Below are 14,918 nucleotides of genomic sequence, written 5' to 3'. Positions count from 1 at the left end.
TAGAACTGGAAGGGGTTGAGGTAAAAATCAAAAACCAAGACCCAAAGAACAAAAACCAAAACAAAACAACAACAACAACAAATGTATTTTAGGGTAATCAGAATAACAAAAGGAAGATTTTAAAAACAAATGGAAGATTTGGCCCGGAGAATCTTAGATTCAGATATCAGCCTGGCTATCAATAAGTTGTTTGGAGAAATTATATATGTTAGTTTCTTCACTTGTAAGCTAGTAATAATTTCAGTTTCATAATTTGACATGAGGATTAGAAATAAGAAATATGTCTAATACTCAGGTATGTAATGGTTGCTATTATAAAATTTAGAAGTTATAACAGAAATTGGAGATTACAAATAATAAGATGAAAAGTGATGTTAGATTTGGTAATTGTGGTGTAATAAACGATTTTAGAGAAGGAAGTTTTAGTAGTATGTTGGGGGTTTTAAGTATAATGGCAATGTGTGAATATTAAGAGGGAGGGAAGAAGATGGATGAAGAAAGCAGATTCCTCCTTTTATAAAACTGAGGTGAAGGGGAACTGGACACTTAAATATATTTACAGGCAAGGATCAGGAGTCACCAGAGAGGGAGAAGTTGAAATTACTAGAGAGTGATGGATTAATGGGGAGAGGTAAGTAAAGAGAAGACAGGGCTGGGGTTCAGTGTACAGATGGGTTTAGCCTTAAACAGGAGGAAGAGGGGAAAGATAATTTTCATGACAGTAGAATGCATTTGGACACAAACATAAACAGAGTATAACTTCCCATTTGTCTGGTTGTACATGATGTAGAATTACACAGGTCGTGTAATCTCTGTTGTATGCCAACTTTAAGTCCTTTTGGTATAAACCTAGGAGTAGAATAACTGGGTCAAATTGTGGTTCCATTCCAAGTTTTCTGAGGAATATCCATACTGCTTTCCATAATGGTTGCACCAATTTGCAGTCCCACCAGCAATGTATGCGTGTGCCTTTCCCCCCACATCCTTGCCAACTTTTATTGTTGCTTGTATTCTTGATGATTGCCATTCTGACTGGAGTGAGATGGAATCTGTGTGGTGCTAGGAATTGAATCAAGGGTCTTGGGCATGTGAGGCAAGCACTCTAGTTACTGAGTCATATCCCCAGCCCTTCAGTGTAGTTTTGATTTGCATTTATCTAGTTACTAGAGATGTTGAACATTTGGAAAAGATGATATGAATATAAATAGATTTGTAGTGGCAGAACAAGCAGTACGAGGAAATTAACAACAAATGACTTTATTTTTCTTCTTGAAAACCAGGAGTCAGGGAGCTACAACCACCTGATTAGTAGGAGCAGGGAGAAGTAGGGCAGAGAGGAATTGATTCAAGTTTGCTCTGGGGATCCAAATTCCAGGCCTATTATTTGTCAAGTCGGGTGACCTTGGGTGGGGGTACTTCTTAAGTTCTCTCAGTTCTGCTTGTTCTCCTATCAGTAAAATAGGAAAATGACTACAGTTATCTCAGGCTGTGGTGACAGAGATAATGCACCTAAAGCATAGTGTCTCTACTTAATGAAGTCCTCCCTTCCCTATCCACTTCACACCATACTGCAAGAGAGCTACCAGAAACCAAACTTCCTCATGCCATTCCCTCACTCTTGTCAATCAAGTTAAACTCAGAAACTGTAAAAACAAAAGAACTTTGTTTGGGGTCTTAGGAGTTGCAATTTGGGAAGTACAGATTCAGATAGCTCTCAATCAGTATTCGAAGAAGGCAGGGAAAGTGGGAGTTGTAGGGGCAAGCAGTGCTGATTATAAAGATGCAAAACTCATTCTGCTTTCATTTATTAAAAAAAATCAATAAAAAAGATGCAAAACTTCCTTTGTAGGAAACGTCTATGGAAATGTGGAGAAAGAACAGGGACTAGTGACCAGTGGAAAATAAGAAGATGTACAATGGGAATGTCCAGAAAACAAGAGTCTGAAAATCTTTTTGTGTGCATGACAATGTAATAACCTAGTTCTTCCAGTTGCCTACAGTTAAAAGGTGAAGGTGACCAAAGTCACATTCCAGGTGGCAGCTTCAGATGTATGTAAGTCCTGCTCCCTCAATGGCCTTGATTTCATTTTGAAAAAATTTCAATGTTTTCATAATTTTCCTTTTATTTTAACACTACAAATCCTTCAGTCTCTCTTATCACTTTATCATAAATTCTAAAGCCATGAGAGAAGTACTCAAAGTCCTCAATGATTTGGTTTCTACTTCACTCTCCAGAGTCATTTTCTACCATGTCTGCTTTGCTGTTATCTTTGAGCCATTATAATTTTCCTCCAAATCCCATGCCCTTTCACATGTCTATGATTTTATTCAAGTTATTCCCTCATCACCTCTCTTAGCAAACTTTTACTTATTCTTCAAGGTGAAACTCAGGGAGCACCTTTAGAAAGCCTTTTCTGGACTCCTGAACTTACCATAGCTTCCCGAGTTTAGCTTTTCCCCTACATTGTAAAATTATGTAGATAGGTATTTTGCTTAATTTCTGTCTCCCTCTAAGTATGCCCCCAAGCAGCCATGCCTGGCACACAGTAGGTGCTCAGTGGGGCTTGTTAAACTGATAGGCAACTCAGTTACCATTTTCCTTTTAAGAAACATCAAACTCTGGAAATCAAAGTGAAAATTACCGTGCTCATTTTTCATAGCTCTTAACTGTTTATAAAAATTTGAGACTAAGATCTGTGGCATTTCTGAGCAGAGTGACCTGTCTTAAAGTTGATCTACTTCATCCTCTCCTGACTGTAGTTAAGGTGATATAAGAGAGACCCACAGCTCAGAAGTGATTTATCGAGATACATAGCTAGCAAATAGAATGGCAAGGAATTTTCTTCCACATCTCTGCAATCCCTGACCAGCAGGCTTTTCACTGCTTTTCCCAATGAAAAATGATCTGTTCTCTCCTCCCCTACTTCCATCCCATTCAGCTTTTTGGGAAGAGAGAAGAGTAACTACCAAATCCTACACACCAACACACTGGTGACCTGCTGTAGGTATGGCAACCTTCAACTACACTGATACCAGCCACTCACTCTTCATTCTGCTGGGCATCCCTGGCCTGGAAGACCAACACACATGGATCTCTCTCCCCTTCTTTCTTTCCTACCTTGTTTCCCTACTTGGGAATAGCCTCCTCATCCTCGTCGTCATGACGGAACACAGCCTCCATGAACCTATGTACCTTTTCCTCTGCATGTTGGCTACAGCTGACCTCGTCCTGTCCACGACCACTGTGCCCAAGGCCCTGGCCATATTCTGGTTTCATGCTGGGGAAATCTCCCTTGATGGTTGTGTCACCCAAATCTTCTTCATCCATGCAACTTTCATTGCCGAATCAGGCATTTTGTTGGCAATGGCATTTGATCGCTATGTGGCCATCTGTGACCCCCTGCACTATAGCACAGTGCTCAGCCGTGCAGTAATCACAAGAATTGGCCTGGCTGTGGCCTTGAGAAGCTTCTGCGTGATACTCCCGGATGTGTTCCTGGTGAAGCGACTGCCTTTCTGCCGTAGCAATTGGTTGCCGCATACCTACTGTGAGCACATGGCTGTGGCCAAGTTTGCATGTGCTGATATCCGTGTCAATGTTTGGTACGGCTTGTCTGTCCTCCTCTCCACTGTGGTGCTAGATGCCTTGCTCATCTTAGTTTCCTACAGCCTCATCCTTTATGCAGTCTTCCACCTTCCTTCCAGAAGAGCTTGGCAAAAGGCTCTAGGCACATGTGGTTCCCACCTTGGGGTCATTTCCATGTTTTACTTGCCTGGCATTTTTACCATAATTACCCAGAGGTTTGGGCACCATGTTCCTCTCCATACTCACATTCTTCTGGCCAATGTCTGCATGTTGGCCCCTCCCATGATGAATCCCATTATTTATGGGATCAAGACCAGGCAGATTCGAGAGCGTGTGCTCAGTACTTTGTCATTACAGTGGAAATGATGCCGAGTTTGATTGGGTGGTATATTTACTAATGTTAGACCCTCTCTTTTTTTGTGCCTACTCTGTAGAGGCTTATGACTTGGGAGTTCTACTAACAGCAAAGTGACTCAAAGTGAGTCAGATTGCCATGTGAACTAGAGAAGGGTATTGTTTAGGAAAGAACATGAGCTTTTGGATCAGACTTGGTTTGAATTCTGACTTCACTGGTGATAATGAAATGTTTGACCTTGGGAAAATTACTTATTCTCTTAAAGTCTTAGCATGTGCTTAGCGGTAACAGAAAGAGGCAAATCAAAACCAAACTAACCAAATTAAACAAAACTATCTGTAATTCACTTATCCAAGGGCATCACACACACACACACACACAAAAAAAAAAACCATCTAGACAGAACCTATATTAATCATATACATGCATTTAATATCACTTAAAATACATTTGTTTGAATTTGATATGGGGGTTGCCATAATCCCCAAATGTCTTGATTATGTCTCGATTGTAGATTTATTATAAGGGTGTGAGAGAACTAAGTATAAATAGGATCCTGACTCTACATAACACAGGGTAAATTGTGGATACATTTAAAACTTTTCTGTTCTGCTTTTAGTCCCCAAGGGGTGGAAAGTTGATTCGTGAGTTTATCTCCCACTTCTATTATCATTCATGAATTAAAAGTCTCCTTCACTGTTCAATCCATCTTATTGGTTCCACAATTCTGAAAGGTAAAATGAGCCCAATCTTTGGGGACAACATGGGTTACAACAGGACTGAGGGGTTGGAATTCCAAGGGAGAGGGGTGAGGTGAGTGGGATGGGGCAGAATCATCCAAGTCGTCTTGAATCTGGAGGAAAGGAAGAGGTGAGAACAGGCAGAATAGTCTCTTCTATCAGAGAGGAAACAGATGATGAAGGATGCTCTGTGTTTGAGAAAGCAAGGAGAAGGAAAAGGAGGAAGTTGTCACAACATACTTATGATACTCTAGGCAGAGTCTGTGTCCCACCTCCTACTTCTGAACCCAGAAACCACACTACCCTCCTGGATCTCTTTCTGCTGAGGCTGTCAGATGCTATGCCCTCTCCACAGAAATGCAATGTTGGTCACTGCAATTGTGCCTATTCTGTCCTCCCATAGGGAGACTCCTGCTCCAGACACACAGGCCTGAGGTGCACATATTTGAGAGCGCTTGTTAGTGGCCGAATCCATGGTTTGGATTTATTTTTTATGCCCTTTCACACACACCGCTTTCCACCATCAAACCATTCAAGCTGGAGATGTGCGCTGGGGGCAGGACTTTGAGATGAGGTAAGCTGGTCACAACAGGAAGGAGATGAAACTCATTTCACCATCACTATTTGCATGGAGGGGAAAATAAAAGCAAATCCTCTCCTCACCTTGGATGATGGGATACTTCATCCTCAGAAGTATCTTTTTAGGAGAACCTGGAAGACAAACTTGTTCTTTCTCCTTGGTTCTGTGTGTCACCTGCTGACCTGGAATGCATGCTGACAGACATATTTCTCCAGGCTCAAAACCACTTCCTCATAATTGGAGATGTGGCCACAGCCACCCTTCTCTGCTATGTCTTAGAAACACTTATTCTATGTAAACCAGAAATACTTGCCTAAAGAAAGGGGAATTTGAAAGTGGGGTGATAAAACTGGATGTTCTAGGGAGAGTAGGAGTTTGCCATTTTTCTGGGAAGAACAATGAAATCAGGGGGCATGTTCATCAGCTTTTTATTCCTGTGACAAAAATACCTGACAAGAACAACTTAGAGGAGGAAACGTTTATTTGGGTTCAGTTTCAGAAGTTCAATCCAAGGCTGATTAACTCCATTTCTTTGGGCCTAAAGTGAGGCAGAACATCATGGTAGAAGGGTGGGGTAGAGGAAAGCAGCTCATCATATGGTAGTGGCAACCATAAAAAATAAAAGCAACAAAAAAACCCCACAACCCAGATAAAGCAAAGAGCCAGGGTGTGAAGAGATAATCTCCAAGGGCTTACTGTGACCTATTGCCTCCAGCCACATCCCACCTGCCTGTAGTTACATCTAGTACAGCAATCCTTTCAAACTGTTAATACATTTAATCAATCAGTCACTGATTGGGTCATAGCTCTCATAATCATTTTACCCCTGAACATGGCTGCATTGGATGACATGAACTTTTGGGGGAATACCCCCTATCCAAATCATAATAGGGGGTTGTTCCAGGCTGGACTATATGAACAGTGTTCCAGGAACTTTGATGTTATCACTAGTAAATATATGAGAACATGGACAGAAGGTGTTTTTGCTGAAAGCTCAGTTCTTGTCCCCCATGGCAATTCAATAACAAGGACAAAGTTTTGAGCAAAGGAGATACACAGAGGACTCCTGTCCCAAAGGCAGTGATTCTGCCCATCAACAGGAACAAGGGGGCTTTTAAAGAGGTGATTCAGAAACCACATTCCCTGTGTTCTGTCAGAGTTGCAACTCACTTATTTGGGAGACAGTCATTTCTGATTTTGTGGTACCATCCCCAAAGTTTGGGTTACTTTGTTCCTAAGGTGGGTGTGTACTCAAGGACAGATAAATCTGGTTACAATGGGGAAGAAAGGTAATCCTGCTTCCCCAAGACTAGGGAGGAGCAGGGAGAGAAGAGAAAGAAAGGTCCATTTAAAAAATAAGTTGCAATGGCAGAGCAGCAAGGGCTGTATTAAAAAACAAAAAACAAAAACAAAAAACCACAAACCTTGTACAATGCTAAAAAAACCCCAAAACCCACCAACATTAATTATGTTTAGAACTGTTCAAGTATTTGGGGTTTAAGTCTGTGGATTGTGGCTCAGTGGTAGAGTGCTTGCCTAGCATGCATTAGGTCCCAGGTTCAATCCCCAGCACAGTAGGGAACCTCAATATTTGGGGTTTAAGGAACAATGAGTAAATTGGAGACTGAAAGCACAATGTATTTAGGAAGCCCTTTTCCAAACCATGAAAAAGACAGGCCAAAGGTAATAGCCTGGAGATAGATATTGTTATACAAGTCACATAAAGGAGGCAGAAACATGGTTTTTGGTCGAGTTTTGAGTCAGATATGAGGAATTGCCTTCACTTGAGGGCATCCTAAAGGAATCTAGGGCAGGGATATTGATATTGAAGGTCATCTGGCTTTCAGTGATCTCCCTGCTAAAGCCTGCTTGCCGAGACCCTGCCACCTATGCAGAGACAAGATAGTTCAGAGTTCATGGGATAAAGGCAGGGTTCATGGCTGAGAAGGGACACCCGATTTTGACCATCCCGTTTTCAGTGGACAGAGGGACAGAGGGCCTGCATTTCCTCCTCCATCATTGAAACCAGGGTTGAAGAAGGGCCGCAGGGGTTCCGTGAAGGCACATTCAGAGAAGGTGTAGATGAGGGAGCCATGATCTGTGATGTTATAGAAGGAGACGATGCCATCCTCATAATTCAAAAAAATCCCAACTTGGCACGGAGGCACCTGAAGATGGAGGGGAGTCTGGGGACAAGTGCCAGCCTCATACTTTTCTTTGTTCCACAACCAAATTGTCCAGAAACCATTCTCAGTATTGACCAAAAATTGCCCCTTCCTCCGTACAGAGTTTTTGCAGACCCCCAGGTCCCAGGCCTCCTTTCCTGTCACATTTACCTCCCAGTAGTGTTTTCCAGAGTTGAAGCTCTGGGCACCGAGGACTATAGGGTAATTATCAAATCTCTCTTCATTTTCTGGTACATCCTGTCGGGTGTTTCCAAGTCTCACTCGTCTCCTATCCTCTGAAAGGATGAGCCATGGATTGGCTGTGTCTTGATCCAGAGTGATGTATACTACAGAAAGAGGACATAGGTCTTGTGTGTTATAGGGGCAGTGTCAGTAATCCTGTGCTCCTCATGGGGAGACACTCCCCATTGAGGGGGTGACCCTGAACATCATATGATGAAATGACACCCAGCCAACTCCAGCCTTATCCTGACATCTGAAGGAACCTTCTCTAACTATTCCCCATGTACTCTGACCTGCCACCTCTCCTTCTTGACCCCCGAGATCCTCTGCCCTCCCATTATTCCCTTTTGCTCTAACCTAGCAACTCCTAGAGGTCACCTCACCTCCATAGGTCCTCAGCATTTTCTTTAGTCCTGGCACGTGACAGATACTTCTTAGGTCTGGGGAGTCAATGTCCAGCTTCTTCAGGTTCCAGGACTCACTCCTGGGGGAAAGAATTCGAGATCTGTCTCCCACTTCTATCCTACATCCTAATGAAACTTATAAACACCTCATGTTCTAGTGTCCAGGTGAGAGGAAAAAAAAAAAAAGAAAGAATATGGTGTTTAATTTCTATCAAAGAGTTCCTGGGTCCATGAACCTCTGCAGACTGTGGGTATTCTACAGTTCTTCTCAAGCCCAGGGTCAACACACAAGTGTGTTCTGTTTCATTTTACAGGCAAGGCATGTGATATAGGCTGAATCACTTCTCTAATGAACCTTGAGGAATCTTGCCCATGCTGTGGATCTTACTCATGGCTCATTCTGAGAGGTTTGCAACTGGTTAGGTCACATCTAGAAAATAAGTCCCAGCAGGCTGTGGATTCAGAACTTCCCAGAACATCCTTGTTTGTTGGAGCTTTACTGTATGATAATGCGATAGTCTGATTACTTTGGACAATTTACCAATTGAGGTGTCCATTTATTAGCTTTATGAGACCAGAAAATATTTTATAGAGGGTCAGGTCTTTGAGATTTGGGAGGCATATGTAGAAAGGCATGCCCTGAAATTTTTCCCGTCAATCAATAGATATGCGCTTCCTGCCACCCATTCTTTTGGGGAGAAAATTTCTCCTTACCTTTCCAGGACAACTTTCACCTCCTGAGGAGAAAAGAGAGAGAGTGTAAGTTTTGGAGTTTCAGACTCAAATGTAGAGTTTAGTGTTGTGGTAAGGTGGTATCACCCTCTGATCCCTGGGGATCCGCTTTGCCCTGATCCTCTGGTCCAAGGCCCAAATGATGATTCTGACCAGCTTGTAGCAGAAAGAATGTGGGGATGCTTGTGGGGTAACCAGAAACCCAGCATAGGTGTATCCTACAGCCAGGGAAGGATCCTCAGTTTAAGGACTCCGATTCAGAAAACAAATTGGAAAGATCAGATTCTTAGAGGGGGTTGGGGGAGGAAGGAAGGTGGAAGAGGGAAAATAGCACAGCCTGAGAAAAGCCCAGAGACAGTCACGGGGAAAGAGGCTCAGGTAGGATGCCCAGAAACAGCACCCTTTTACTTGTGGGCCGAGTTGTTTGGAGAAGGTTTAGTTAATGCTGTGTCCTGTGCTGTGGGTAATGTTGTCCAATCAACTGAGCATATTAGATTGCAGGGCTGGAGGCCCTCACATGGGAACTGGCTCACTCCTAGGCCCAATCAAAAGGGCATCAGGAAGTCCAGTTCAGTGTTGGACAGAAGACAGCCTGCCAAGTCAAGCCAATATAAATCAGACAGTGGCTCTGTCTTTAAAACAAGAACAACAACAAGAAACAGGACTATTTTCATGACCACATCTGACTGGAAAGGTGTGGGAAAAGAACCATAGAACATTAGAGCAGAGGGACTTCTGATACCACTTTGTTTTCCAAAGTGAGGACAACATAACCCATTGGTGGATGCAAGATGATTTTAAGCAGGACGTACATACATTAAAAAAAAAAAAAAAAAAAGCAAAATTAATCTTTACTTTTACTACTTCAGTGAACTTCGTTAAATCATTTGATTTAGTCTGATTAACATCTCTTAACAACTATTTCTTAGTTGTCTTATTTATGAAATGGAAAGTAGTATCACCCACAAAGTTTGGCAAGTCATATGTATTGTAAGAATTTGTAGTTATTAAGAAATACATGAAAATTGGCTACTATTGTTCTAGAAAAAATCTTTTAAAACTAAATGTATTCAGGAAAAAGTGAGGCAATTTAAAGAAAAATAACATTAAGATCATTTAGTCCGTAGAAATAGCAGAGAGTGTACAGATGATGTGCTTATGAGTAACAGTAGGAGAACTATCGTTATTTAGTCCACTGGTATCAAAAATAGAGACGACAGGTCTAGAAAAGAAAAGGGGCTTAAGCTAGAGTTGTGGAGAGAATTGGTGGCAGAGCAGGAGCCACTGTCTCTTAAGTTTCACTTCATTTTTTTTAGTTGTATTTATTAAAAACCTCCTCATGGTTAGATATTTATCTCAATTTTTTCCCTCAATCACTCCTAGAACCCTTCTTCCCAACTCACCTGCAGGAGCTCCAGTGCTGAGCCCCGACTCTTCCACTCCAGCTCCGAGATCAGCTCTTGCAGGGCCTGGCTTTGCCGGGCCAGTTCAGCTTCCGTCTCCCCCAGGATTCTAAGTTGTTCCATCTCATCCTTCTCCAGCTTCTGCATCTGCCTCTGTTGTTCTTCATCCAGAAAGATTTTCTGCTGCATAAACTCTGCATGAATCCTTGATTTGTGTGTCTCAACCTGCCTCTTTATGTGAGGAGAAAGAGATTGTTTCTATGAAAATTTCCCAAGCTTTGGGGATGGAGGTGTTGTTGCCTATTTCTGTCTCTTGAAGACTCAACAGTCTGATTATGTCTGAGAACTCACACACACAATTTTCTGGGGACTTTGGTAGGCAAGTGTATGAAGCTTCTGGAACTAGCATTGGTAGTGGTCGGGGCACATTGTAGCTATCCTACAATCACTGCCACATCAACATATGGCATCAGCAGATACTTCTCAACCTTTCTTCCAAAATGCAGTTGAAAGTCCATTTGTCCTTTGCATCTCAAGGAGTTACAGAGAGTAAAACCTGCTCTCACTCATGACAACTTCACAAAGACAGGATCACAATACCATTCCTAAATTCCAGGGAAAGGGTGGCTTTGGGATATTCTTGGATTGCCCTTTCCTGCTAGAGACTAGAGGGCCAACCAATAACATAGAATATACTCTTTTACCACTGTCAGGGTATAAGTGGCAAAAGGGTATATGTACTGAGATCCTTCCATAGCCCTCTGATCCTGGACACTCCCTACCTCTTCTAGAAAAAAATCACCATTTTGGAATAGGCTTTAGTTCTCCATTATACTTTGGGCCAGAGACCTGGACACGGTCAAGCAACTATCTGGTCAGACTGTTTTTTCCTGCCTCTGACCTTGATGGATTCCTTCAGTCTGTCTTCATAGCCCCTTCCATTTACTAATATGGCCTCACAGTTGGTTTCTTTCTTAGGATAACTCTGTCACAGACACTGAAATGCTGATGCTGTAATCCCCTGAAACTGGGCTCAGAATAGCTCAGTTTGAGCCTTTCAGTACCTTCTCCAGTGATGCTCAATCTTTGTATAGAGAGGAATAAAAAGAATGGGGGCTTTTTAACAGGCACAGAGACCTAGGAGGTAGACCATTCATAGAGTGAGATATACCAACTTCATTCCTCCTCAAAGGTATAGCTAGTTAAGATTCCCCAAGTTCAAGAACCTGGGCCCTTCCCAGACTTTAACTCTTGCCTTCCAGTCTGCTCTCTTCATTGCAAGATCCACTTCCAACTTCTCGGTCAACTCCTGCTTTTTTCTCAGTTTCTCTAATGCCTTTTGGAGCTTCTCCTGTGGAGAAGGATAGCAGGTTAATCCCTCACCAGACCAAAAAGTAGGATGAGGGGTGTGGATTGGGGCAAGATCATATTGGTTCTTAGAAAAAGACCAAGTACAAAGAAGGAGGGAGGACTAGAGACTGACTGACACAGGAATTCCCATCTACAGAATTCCTACTCCAAAATTTTACTTTGGCAAAAGCCTAATACGTCTTATGAAACAGAGCTCTTCTAATGGGGTGGCAGGATGGGGGTATTACTCATTTCTAATTAACCAGGAGGCCAAGAGGAAACATGATCTTTGAAGTATTTTCCCATAGCAGATCCCCTATCCTTGGGAGGAGAAGGTTGTAACCTGCAATTTCCCCTTAGACAGGGAAGGAAAGAAGTATTCCTCCTTTTCCCCCAACTTCAACTCCAGAGGTAGCTCTTTTCTTTCTGCTGCTCTAGGGAACAGACACTCATCAGGGCCCATCTTCTCCAGGGATTCCAGTGTTTGTGCTAATGTCTCACCTGATATTCCTGAGCAGCCTCCTCAATAGGGACCATGGTGTGGTCACGGTGTTTCTTGGATTGGGCACACACCCAGCAAAGGGCCTGCCCATCTTTCTCACAGAACAGGTGAAGTTTCTCTCCATGCACAGCACAGCGCGCTCCCTGTGTGTCTTTCTTGGCATCCTGGCCTATTCGTCGAAGGTTTTCCACCATGTTGGCTAGCTGCCGGTTGGGCCTGAGGTGCCTGAGCATAAAGTGCCGCCGGCACACAGGACAGACACTGCCTCCGTCTTTCCCAACCCGAGAGATGCATTCTTGGCAGAAGCTGTGGCCACATTCGATGTTCACAGGATCCACCATGGGATCGAGGCAGATAGCACATGTGACCTCTTCCCACATCATTTCCAGGGGTATTGCTGAGGCCATAGTGGTGATGTCCCTCTTAAGCAGAACTGAAGATTTTGGGGAGGCTTATGGGTAGAGAATAAGGGAAAAGAGAAGATGAGGTTTGTATGAGAAAAACTATCTATAACTAGTCTATAAGAGGAAGACATGAGAATGAACTGGAGGAGTGAAAATAAGAATTTATCAAACTGACCACCAAGGACCTCTCTGTAGTCTGGCCCAATGATCCAGAGGAGGAAATCAAGTCTCCAGAGGAAGTAGAGAAGATTGGTGGGAACCTTAGAGGTAAAGCTGTTGAATTATACATGATGAGTGATACTTTCATCATGCCCATCCCTGCTTAAATCCTCAGTGCCCAGTCTTTTCCCATCTACATTCTCCCATCTCATGCCACCAAGCCTCATGTCAATTATAAGCTAATTATAATAGTGACCATTTACCATGTACCTTCCACACTCCACAGAGGTGATTCATGTTTTACACCTGGTCTTCATTAATCTATAAAATAATGGCAGGAGTTGGGTGACATACAGTCATGCGCCACATGACATACTGGTCAGTGATGGACTGCACTATGGTACAACAATAGTTTATATCATATAACCCAGGTGTGTAATAGGCTACATTATCTAGGTTTGTGTAAGTACACTCTGATGCTTGCATAACAGTGAAATCAGTTAATAGTACATCATTAAGGGATGTATGATTGCTTATGTCAAAATAAATGTAAATGTATATTATATACAGATGTTTTGAATATATGTATGTGCATTCAAGGATACATATGCGTACAGACAGACACATACACAGCACTCACTGGGATCTCTCAGCTGTTCCAAACTTAGAACCTGACTCCACTTCCTCTAGGTGAACATTCTAAATGGGCTGCCCCTCAACCCCCAGAAGGGGGACTAGGGCAGGGGGAGGGGGTCGTCTCTTGTAGGTTCCCCTGGGCCACCCTCTGGGCTCAGTTATAATGCTAATTCCTCCCAGCTTCACCAAAACCCTTGTCCCAGCTGAGATACCTGCATCCAGGGCAGCGGGAGCCCCTGCCAGGCGACTCTGAAGTCACTCGGAGCGCAGCTTCCTCCCAGACAGGCCAGCATGGGATGAACCCCTGGGCATGGGGGAGCCAGCACTACTGTCCAGAAGGCGCTAGGACTAAGTGCTCTAGGGTGGTCACTGGTTGGAAGGGGCTCTTCAAATCCTGGCATGGGGGAGAGGTCCCCTCGGCAGGACGGGGGTGCCTTGGTCTAGCCGGCCCCACTTACCTGATCAGTTGGCCGTGGCTCCCTATTTCACTTTCATTTTCCTCTCAGAGGCGAGCCTGAAAGGAAATGGGAGGAGCAGTGGGAGGAGCAATGGGAGGAGCGGAGAACTGAAGGGCGTGGGGAGGAGAGAGGCGACTAGTTAGAGAGGAGAGAGGGGATGTGGGCGGGAGAAAGCAAAGCGGAGGCGGGCGGTGTCAGCTGCCTCTGGCTTCTGGGAAGCAGGGACCAGGGAAAGCACAGAGCAGTCAGCTGAGGGCACGCCCCCTGCCGTGTGTCTCCTTTGACTAAAATGTTTCTGTGCAAATGGAAGTGTGGCTGCTTTGACACTGATCCTCACCCCACACCTAGGTGCTGTGTCCACGTCTGGGAGCTGCTCTTGAGGAGGTCTGGATGCAGAGGCAAGGCAGGGCGCTATCTTTTGCTTGCCATCATGTGCCGTCTTCCAGAAATGAATTCTTTTTCACATAACGGATATTCTTTTAACATCCAGGGGTGAGAGATTTGTTCCACGAAGGCTAAGGCAGGTGTCATTCCAATGAGTGCAACGGACTTGGCATTTATTGAAGAAAAAAAAACAAAAAACGGTATTCTTGTCACTGAACTAGGGATAGTCTCAGGTCATTATTGTGATAAGATACATAGAACATAAAAATTACCATCCTAATCATTTACATGATTGAGTACACTCATTGTTGGGTAACCACCATCGTCCACCTGCAGATCTTTTTCATCAGCCTAACCTGAAATTCTCTACCCCTTAAACATTAAATGTACCCATTTATATGCCTCCTCCAGTCCCTGACAGCCACCCCTTCACTTACTGCCTCTGTAAATTTGACTAATGTAGATGACTCATGTAAGTGGAATCAAAGTATTTGTCTCATGGCTACTTCACTTACCATGATGTCCTCCAGGTTCATCCATTATTGTCACATGTGCCAATATTCTTCCTTTTCAAGACTGAATAATATATACATTTAGTTTATCCGTTCATATGTTGAGGGACACTGGGCTTGCTTCCACCTTTGGGCTATCATGTATAATACTGATGTGTCTGGTTATGTTTTTTAAGCTATATAACAATTTGGTGATTTAGGGGTTTTTACAGTCACATTGCAGGAGACACACTGAGGCTGAACATAGTGAAGCTACTTGCTTGAGGTGACATAGTAGACATAAGAGCACTAGAGCTGAAGGTATA

The 14,918-nt window shown here is 43.4% G+C and overlaps 2 protein-coding genes across 5 annotated transcripts; one reads left to right on the top strand and one right to left on the bottom strand.

Annotated features, from left to right (window-relative positions):
- The first annotated feature begins 3,007 nt into the window (after positions 1 to 3,007).
- LOC114098392 (olfactory receptor 52B4-like) lies at positions 3,008 to 3,952 on the top strand. Its single transcript, XM_027942615.2, has one exon. The coding sequence runs from the start codon at positions 3,008 to 3,010 to the stop codon at positions 3,950 to 3,952; it is 945 nt and encodes a 314-aa protein (XP_027798416.2).
- A 1,772-nt stretch (positions 3,953 to 5,724) lies between these two features.
- Positions 5,725 to 13,779, bottom strand: Trim21 (tripartite motif containing 21). 4 transcript variants are annotated; one of them, XM_071616435.1, is made up of 8 exons: positions 13,718 to 13,779; positions 12,060 to 12,511; positions 11,464 to 11,559; positions 10,209 to 10,439; positions 8,788 to 8,810; positions 8,053 to 8,153; positions 7,598 to 7,773; positions 5,725 to 7,429 (listed from the first exon to the last, which is right to left on the bottom strand). In XM_071616435.1, the coding sequence occupies exons 2-8, from the start codon at positions 12,465 to 12,467 to the stop codon at positions 7,196 to 7,198; spliced, it is 1,269 nt and encodes a 422-aa protein (XP_071472536.1). In that variant the 5' UTR covers positions 12,468 to 12,511; positions 13,718 to 13,779; the 3' UTR covers positions 5,725 to 7,195. The 4 variants fall into 4 exon arrangements, with proteins under 4 accessions (XP_071472536.1, XP_027798413.1, XP_027798412.1 ...); XM_027942612.2 differs by having other exon boundaries at positions 5,725 to 7,773; XM_027942611.2 differs by lacking the exon at positions 13,718 to 13,779 and adding an exon at positions 13,472 to 13,708 and having other exon boundaries at positions 5,725 to 7,773.
- Between the last annotated feature and the right edge of the window lie 1,139 nt (positions 13,780 to 14,918).

The sequence above is a fragment of the Marmota flaviventris genome, chromosome 9, assembly GCF_047511675.1.
Source record: "Marmota flaviventris isolate mMarFla1 chromosome 9, mMarFla1.hap1, whole genome shotgun sequence".
Taxonomy (NCBI): Eukaryota; Metazoa; Chordata; class Mammalia; order Rodentia; family Sciuridae; genus Marmota; species Marmota flaviventris.
The sequence above is the reverse complement of the archived record's forward strand: the minus strand, read 5'-3'. Positions and strand labels throughout refer to the sequence as shown.

What these genes read in the sequence shown, in the direction of transcription:
- LOC114098392 (XM_027942615.2), top strand. Translation starts at nt 3,008, where the DNA reads ATGGCAACCTTCAACTACACTGATACCAGCCACTCACTCTTCATTCTG.
- Trim21 (XM_027942612.2), bottom strand. Translation starts at nt 12,467, where the DNA reads ATGGCCTCAGCAATACCCCTGGAAATGATGTGGGAAGAGGTCACATGT. An exon ending in CAGCACTGGAGCTCCTGCAG is followed by an intron (nt 8,811 to 10,208) that starts GTGAGTTGGGAA and finishes TTTTCTCCTCAG; the next exon opens with GAGGTGAAAGTTGTCCTGGA. An exon ending in GTGAAAGTTGTCCTGGAAAG is followed by an intron (nt 8,154 to 8,787) that starts GTAAGGAGAAAT and finishes TCTTTCCCCCAG; the next exon opens with GAGTGAGTCCTGGAACCTGA.